Source organism: Myotis davidii, unplaced genomic scaffold (assembly GCF_000327345.1).
Source record: "Myotis davidii unplaced genomic scaffold, ASM32734v1 scaffold428, whole genome shotgun sequence".
Classification (NCBI taxonomy): domain Eukaryota; kingdom Metazoa; phylum Chordata; class Mammalia; order Chiroptera; family Vespertilionidae; genus Myotis; species Myotis davidii.
The window spans coordinates 3,125,696-3,134,366 of NW_006299834.1; the positions used below are offsets into that span (position 1 = coordinate 3,125,696).

The window sequence follows — 8,671 nt, forward strand, 5'->3', positions numbered from 1 at the left end:
TAATATAAGGTCAGATGATAACGCCTGCCCTCGGTCCTGCTTGCTTAGTCTCTTCGCTGGCAACTATTTAATGCCCCAACACCTGCACCCTTAAGTTTATCTCAAGGGACGCCTTGGATAACACCCCATATTCTCTACTCGGACACAGGTGGTCCCCTTGGACTTCAGCAAGCTGGAACTGAAACTCAGAGGCTGAGAGACGTGCTGGGGTCACTCACCCAGCTAAGTGGGGCCGTCCCATCTGAGATAATGCACTCTCAGCCACGAAGCGGTATAGTTCCCAGCACACACCACGCCGGGTCACACCACGGATTGGAGAAGGCATTCCCCCGTTCTGGACCACCTCTTTTCTCACTACTTAAGGCCCAGTCCAGAGAACGTTCGCTGATGGTCCCGCTCTCTCCTCTGGTTGGCTAATAATAATAAAAGCTCCTGGGTTTATGGAGGTAGCACTGCTTCACATAAGTGATCTCATTAAGTCCTTGTGTCCCTGAGTTGCTCAGGTATGATTAAATGAAATACTACAAGTAAAGCCCTTGGTGCAATGCACAGAGTAAGTACCCAGTAAATGCTAGTCATTATGATCTCATTTTGCAGATGACAAAACAAAGGCATGGGCAGGTTGAGTGTCTTTGGTTTGTTCATGAGGAAGGGGACAACTAGGAGTTAATTGCAGGCAGATAGTCTCCAGACACTTGGTTCTTAATTCCAAATGTACCCTTTCCTTGGTACTCCAAAGGTACCAAGCTGCTTTACAATGACCTGTTTCTGGCCCTGAGTGGGATAGCTCAGTTGGATGAGGTGGCATAAGGGTTATGAGGTCATCTCTGGTCAGAGCACATTCTGGAAGCAGCCAGTGGGTAGAACAGCAAGTTGAACTTCCTCTTCCTCTCCCCACCAACCCTCCTCCGGTCCTTCCTCTCTTTCAAAAATCAATCAATAAGCAAGAATTTTAAATTGCCTTCTGAGCCCTTCACTAAAAGTAAGACCTCCCAGCTTGTTTGGTGAGGTGAACTCCCCCTTCCCAGTAACGGTATTTCGAGGATATTAAACATTGCTGATTAGATCTCAAGTAAAGATCTTGTTTTTACCAATAACTTTCCTGCCATCTTTCCATTTCTGTTTCATTTATTTCAGATTCACTCAAAAACCTATAGATCACTCCTGTAGTGTCCTCCCTGCCCACCTCTGGGATTTCATAGATGGCTTCTTATAGGCCTCTCGTAATTCTCACCAGAAAATGTATTTTTCATATTGATGGCAAACTCAGCCATCATGTCTTGGTCACCGATATCCCTGGCATCTAGCACAGGATCTAACATAACATAGGTGTCCAAGAAATGTTTCCTGGATGAATGAATAATGCCCAAAGGAGCCTAGCCCAGAAAGAGAAATAAGGCCCACAATAGCCAAGATACAAGTTAGATCCTGACACTGTACTTCTCCCCCAACTTCTGCGGCACCTCTTCAGTGTCCTCATTCTACGGCTCCTTCATGTCTCCATCTGGACTCCAGAATTATCAGTTGACTGCAGCACAAATCCAGAATACCTTGAATCAGAGAAACCCATCCGTCACCTGGGCTCATCATTTAGGTCTTCTTCCATCTTTCCTCTTGAGCTGCAGAGGATTCATTTTGGGGGTGAGGGCAGACAATTCTGGAAAGATGAATTTACTTCAATTTTCCACTCTTTGCAGTGTTTCATAGCTTTGATGTGCCATGGAGTTTACTGTTCTCACTTGCCACTGTGACTATTGCAAATGCAACGGTCTCCTCAGCCTTCCAGTCCTTTCTCCTGCCTCTGCTTCACTTTGCTGTTACTTTTCCTCCACAAAATCGAGGAGTTTCTGCCTCCAGCCTCCTATCTTTTCCTTCAGGAAACTATCTTGCTTTTAATTATTTTATCATGGATTTTTCATCTCTCCAGTTCTGTCTCCCTTCTCCTCTGATTTAAAAATAGATGCTGACTCCCTAACTCAGTGTCCAGGACTCCTGTATCCAACAAATTCATCCCTCTCCCTGACTTATTCCTTAGCACTGCACTACAACTCCTTGCCCTCTCTCATTTCCTCCAAGCCACATTCTCATTGATTACCGACAACTTCTCTAATAAGCAAAAGGTCCTCTCCATAATATATGTTTGCATAAAGAATATGATAAAGTCTAAGTGTTGGGGGGACACATGCAGGGAATGAGATGGGCGGGGAACAAACTAGGAGCAAATTTCCCACTGCATGTCTTACATAATTTTGATTTTTGAGCCAAATAGTTTCCCCCCTTTATTAAATCATCCTTCCTGTGTGATTGCAGTATTTAGCATTTTTTGACAACCTCTTCCTCCTACTTTGAAACTAAACTGTCTTGCCCTGGCCGGGTAGCTCAGTAGGTTAGATCATCATCCCAATATGCCAAGGTTTCGGGTTCAGTCTCTGTCCAGGGCACACACAAGAAGCAACCAATAAGCCTGGCCGGCATTGCTCAGTGGTTGAGCGTTGACCTAGGAAGTCACGGTTTAATTCTCGATCAGGGCACATGCCCAGGTTGTGGGCAAGATCCCCAGTGGAGGTGTGCAGGAGGCAGCTGATCGAAGATTCTCTCATCATTGATGTTTCTATCTCTCCCTCTCTGAAATCAATAAAAAAAATATTTTTAAAAAAGCAACCAATGAATGCATAAATAAGTGGAAAAACAAATAGATGTTTCTCTCTCCCCCTTCCTTCCTTTCTCTCTCTCAAAATCAATAAAAAACAAACAAAAATCTCCACAAACCCTAAACTGTATTATTCTCCTCTTTGACTACTCTTTCTTTGATGACCCTTCCTTCTCTCACTCCTGGAAAGTAAAGTAATGGGAGTTTCCTCAAGGTTTAACCCACTTTTCCTCCCCTTGGAGACAGCTTGCATATCTGCCAGGCTTACCGTCTGAGTCTGCAGCCTCTCCAGAGTTTTGTTCTTGATCTCCAAAGGTCACCTAGACACTCCCGGCTGGTTGTCACTGTTACCAAGAGCAACATTTCTGAATTTACTTTTGCATCTCTTGTGCCCTCAATAACAGATCTGATTTTTTTCTCTTTTATATCTATCCTTGTTTTTCAGGCTTTACAAATACCTAATTTCTTAAGCAAATTCTTAATGTAGCATCCAGTTACCCATTAGGATCATTCATTCCATGATAGTGCATACTGTGTGCCAGGCATTGTACGAGGCAGTGGGATACAACACTCAGCTGATGAGGTTGGAGAGGACAAAGGTGGGAAGAGAGGGAGGGAGGTAAATTTGGAGGAGATGGTAGCCAGACCAAGAGAAACTTGGAAATAAGGATATTTGGTGGTTGTATTCTAAGCAATGGAAAGCCACTAAAAAGCCGTAGGCTGGAGGATGACTTCATATTTGCTTTGAAAAATATCGTCCCAACTATTATATATAGAATGGAGTGTGGGAAGGGGAACTGGCATGAACGCCAAGTGAGAAGTCAGTTGGGCTAATGCAGACTAGATAAGAAAGACCCAGGGGTGTAGGCGATCTAGCTTGCACAAAGGAACCGGCAGAGGAAATTAAGAACGGAGATTAGCTGAAACTGGTTTGGCTCAGTGGATAGAGCATCGGCCTGCGGACTGAAAGGTCCCAGGTTCAATTCCGGTCAAGAGCATGTACCTGGGTTGCGGGCACATCCCCAGTAGGAGATGTGCAGGAGGCAGCTGATCGATGTTTCTCTCTCATCGATGTTTCTAACTCTCTATCTCTCTCCCTTCCTCTCTGTAAAAAATCAATAAAATATATTTTTTAAAAAAGAAAAAAGAACAGAGATTAAAGAGGTACCATCAGTCCAGCTTGATGCTTAGTTAGTAATGGAGAGTGAGGGGGTGGAATCAAGGATGCTCCTTGGTTTCTAGGTTTTATCATTGAATAGATGGTAATGCCATTTGTCATGGGGTGGGAGGAGGGGCAAACGGGCAGGATGGACTTGAGTTTGCAGTGCCATTAAGATATCCAGTTGTTTTTGCCCGGCCACAGTGGCTCAGTGGTTGAGCATTCACCCATGAAACAAGAGATCATGGTTCAATTCCCACACAGGGCACATGCCCGGGTTGTGGACTTGATCCCCAATAGGGGGAGTGCAGGAGGCAGCTGATGGATGATTCTCTCTCATCTCTTTCTCCCTCTTTCTGAAATGAATAAAAACATATTAAAAAAATAAAATGAATAGAACCCAAGGTATCCTTGTGGCAGTGGCTGGAGGAAAAACAAACAGGCAAAAAAATATTCAGATGTTTTGAAATGTTGAGTAGACAATTATATATACAGGTGTGGAGCTCAATGGTAAGGGTTGGAAATACAAATTTAGCAGTCATTAGCATATAAATAAGGGTTTTAGGTTTTAGAGCTGGTGAGCAACATAGAAGAGAATTGTCTTTTTTGGTCTTGACATTCTAGTGAGGAAGATAATAAAGAATAAGCAAGCCCGGCTGGTGTGGCTCAGTGGTTGAGTGTCGACCTATGAACCAAGAGGTCATGGTTCCATTCCTGGTCAGGGCACATGCCCAGGTTGCAGTCTCAATCCCCAGTGGGGGTCATGCAGGAGGCAGCCAATCCATGATTCTCTCTCATCATTTATGTTTCTATTTCTCTCTCCCTCTCCCTTCCTCTCTGAGATAAAAAAAATATATATATATGTATATATATTTTTAAAAATAAGCGAGATAATTTTAGAAAGTGGTAAGTTCTATGAAGAAAATATACAGGCCAAGAGCATGGGATAGTTTCGGGTATGGATGGGGGAGGTGACAACCATTTTTGATAGGATATTCAAGTAAGACCTCACATTTTATCAGTGACTAGACAAAGATGCAGAGGAAAGAGCATTCCAAGCAATGGAAAAATAAATATAATGGCTTGAGGTAGACATGAGCTTGGTGGGATTAAGAAAAAGGAAAGCTAATCGGGCTACTGTAAGACTGAGATCAGGAGTCAGAGGGGATGAGAGCACATGTGCGATTAGTGAGGGGTTTATGGATCATGGTACGGAGTTTGGATTTTAATTGTAAGGAGAAACCATTGGAGGATAGTGACAAGAACAGAGAATAGTCTGGGGTGGGGTTAAGGGGAAGATGGTAGACCGCTAGGAAGCTACTGCAGTGGTCCAGGGGAGCGTATAGGGTGATTGGACCCACACGTTGGTTGTGGTGAGGTGTGAGATGTGGACATATGTTCAGTACGGAACTGACGGGACTTTGTGATGGACTAAGTCAGCGATGTGAAGAAGCTATGGATTTGGACAGTTGGGTGAACAGTGGTATCATTTACTAAGATGGAAAAGATTGGGGAAGTAGATTTGACAGGGAAAGTGGAGGGACTTTTCCATTAGACTTAGAAGTAGATAAGCAGTTAGGTAGACAGGAGATCAGAAAGGCCAGGGTTGGAGATATAATTTAGGCAGGAAGGAGACATGTGTTGTATTTAAAAACACCGGGCCGCTGAAACCGGTTTGGCTCAGTGGATAGAGCGTCGGCCTGCGGACTGAGAGGTCCCAGCTTCGATTCCGGTCAAGGGCATGTGCCTGGGTTGCGGGCACATCCCCGGTGGGGGATGTGCAGGAGGCGGCTGATCGAAGTTTCTCTCTCATCAATGTTTCTGACTCTCTATCTCTCTCCCTTCCTCTCTGTAAAAAATCAATAAAAATATATTTAAAAAATAAAGAATAAAAACACCGGGCCAACTGAACTCATCTGGGGAAGAGGGGGCACAATATGAACAGAAAACAGAATTCAGGCCTGAGCCCAGGGATACTTCAAAATTTAGAGCTCAGAGGAAAAAGGAGCAAGAAGGCAGGCCAGTGAGGTGGATGACACTGCCTAGGACAGTGATGGCGAACCTTTTGAGCTCGGTGTGTCAGCATTTTGAAAAACCCTAACTTAACTCTGGTGCCGTGTCACATAGAGAAATTTTTTGATATTTGCAACCATAGTAAAACAAAGACTTATACTTTTGATATTTATTTTATATATTTAAATGCCATTTAACAAAGAAAAAACCAAAAAAATGAGTTCGCGTGTCACCTCTGACACGCGTGTCATAGGTTCGCCGTCACTGGCCTAGGATTTTAGCATCAACAAAGGAGGGCCTGGGTGTGAACACGGATGAAACCCAGTATTTCCTGACCAGATAGAAGCGTATGTAAGGGATGCAGGAAATAAAGGAACATGTTGGAGAATGAAAGGAAATCCGGGAGTTGTGGTATCAAGAGGCAAATGGTCATGTCCACTGGCCTGGGGAGGTTGTCAGTGAAACTCAGAGACAGCTCTTCTAGGGGGATGACAGGCAGGAAACAGATTGGGAAGAGACTCAGGAGGGAGGGGAGAACATTTTTCCAGGGGGAAAATGGGCAATAGCTGGTGAGGCAGGAGTTAGAACATGAGCCCAAAGGAGAGGTTTTACCAGGGCATGGACTTGAGCATGTTGACAGGCAAGAACCCCGGCTGAACAGAAGAGAGATTGGATAATGGCAAGTTAAAAGTACGCAGGAGGCCGAAGCCGGTTTGGCTCAGTGGATAGAGCGTCGGCCTGTGGACTGAAAGGTCCCAGGTTCAATTCTGGTCAAGGGCATGTACCTTGGTTGTGGGCACATCCCCAGTGGGAGATGTGCAGGAGGCAGCTGATCGATGTTTCTCTCTCATCGATGTTTCTAACTCTCTATCCCTCTCCCTCTCTGTAAAAAATCAATAAAATATATTTTTAAAAAAAGTACTCAGGAGGCAGGAAGGAAAAGGATCCCACGCACTGGAGGAACCAGCACTGGGAGGGGAAGCACTGCTCTCTGCTCCCGGTTGGGAAGCACAATCTGGGTGAATTTTTCTGATCCCTGCAATACTCTCCATGTATTAGTGGACTCAGGGCGCTTGCCGGGCATTGTCAGGGTCTTGCTGCTGGTTTCAGTACATTTATAGGAGCCTTATTTGCCCAGTGACTTTTTTTCTGCCAGCAATGCTGCTTTTGGGTGCTAGTGGAACATCGGAAATAGAAAATAGGGTTTTTCCAAAGTGGGGATTTTATCACATAGGTGTCAGTTAAACGGGAGGGGGTGTGTGGGGGGGAGCAAGGGAATTTATAGGTATTAGCAACCATGCTATTAAAATTATGGGTTATAAAATTTAAATCGGATTAGGAATAAAGTGAGAAAAAGGAGAAGGCTGATGGGTTGGAAGAAAGGAAACAGGTCAGCGTCCCGGTGTGGCTGATGAGGTCACAACACAGCCAAAGAGAAGGGGGAACCAGTTGGCTGGGAGGACAGAAGGTCAAGGTCAAGAATGCTGCAATTAGTGATTCTGGAGAGAAGCAATTTTGGGTGAGTATGGGAGTGTGTGGCTGGGGAGGACGGAAGGCGTGTAGAAGCCTGCTGCTAGCACACAGTTTGCGGGTAGTTTTTATCGTGCGCTAACAGGTGGCGCGGGCCAGTTTTGCTATTTTTTTGCACAAATGGCAACGTTCAGTAAAATTACGATAACTTTAGTTTATGTATTTATACGTTACCCGCATTCTACCGCTAGTCTATAAAAAAACGTATTAAAACGTGTCCCGCGCTCTACTACACTGGTAGAACGTATAAATACGTAAAACGTATAAATACGTTTCTCGCATACAATGTGCTAGCATGATTTTCCAGGTATACCCCGAGGTCACCTAAGGTGACGACGGCAGGGCACACCAGTGAGGAAGGCGGAGTAAGATGCTAAAGTCTTAACAACCACCTTTAATTCTACAACACATCTCCCCTTAGCCATTGATGCATTTTTAAAATATATATATTTTATTGATTTTTTACAGAGAGCAAGGGAGAGGGATAGAGAGTTAGAAACATCGACGAGCCGCCTCCTGCACAGCCCCTACTGGGGATGTGCCTGCCACCAAGGTACATGGCCTTACCAGAATCGAACCTGGGACCCTTCAGTTCGCAGGCCAACACTCTATCCACTGAGCCAAACCAGTTAGGGCCACTGATGCATTTTTTTTTTTCCTAGCCATACAACAGTGTTATTTCAGGAAACCGAAACCATGACAAAGGGAGAAAAATGACCCCTTACTTCGCACACTTCCGTTATGTTGCCTGGGCTTAAGCCCCATTGGTCCTGTTAAGCGTTTGCATTCTATTGCCAGCAGGGTTGTCTTGAGTTCTTTCTAATCCACATGCTTCACGTCTGTGCCGGGTGATACAGCTTCCTTCTTTGCTGCCTCTGCAGTCATCTCCTTGTGGAACTCCTGGAGGATTTCAAACTGGCCGGGTCTGATAAGGATGTGTGGCCGGATCTTGGCGATGGCCCGTACAGCCTCCTCCGGGCTCCAGCTGTACACCTGGATCAGGTACGCGGCCACCATGGTGGCGCTCCGGGAGCGCCCAGCCTTACAGTGCACGTAGACACTCTGGCCCAGGGACTGGTACTTGAGAGCAAACTGAACTCCTTTCTGGAGGTTGGTCAAGGTGGGGACTCCAGTCATGTCTACTGTGCTGAGTCGCAGCTGCTCAACTCCTCCTTGCCTCCACTCCTGGGCGGAGTTGCACAGGAACCTGGTCTCGTACTCCTCGTTCATGGTGATCACCCCGCGCACGTTCTCGTCCTCCACCAGCCGGCGCGTCATGCTCCGCAGCGGCAGCGCGCCCAGCAGCACCGTGCGGTCGA

The 8,671-nt window shown here is 45.6% G+C and overlaps 1 protein-coding gene and 1 long non-coding RNA gene across 2 annotated transcripts; both read right to left on the bottom strand.

The window, feature by feature from the left end:
* Positions 1 to 203: 203 nt before the first annotated feature.
* Positions 204 to 2,996, bottom strand: LOC107185018. The gene is made up of 3 exons (XR_001515926.1): positions 2,919 to 2,996; positions 1,551 to 1,657; positions 204 to 213 (listed from the first exon to the last, which is right to left on the bottom strand). It is a non-coding gene; the product is annotated as an uncharacterized LOC107185018 (long non-coding RNA).
* Positions 2,997 to 8,010: 5,014 nt separating this feature from the next.
* On the bottom strand, positions 8,011 to 8,669 carry LOC102774742 (phosphatidylglycerophosphatase and protein-tyrosine phosphatase 1-like; the record flags this gene model as incomplete). Its single annotated transcript, XM_006776011.2, has 1 exon — positions 8,011 to 8,669. A coding segment is annotated over one exon (498 nt), but the record flags the coding sequence as incomplete, so codon positions are not given.
* Between the last annotated feature and the right edge of the window lie 2 nt (positions 8,670 to 8,671).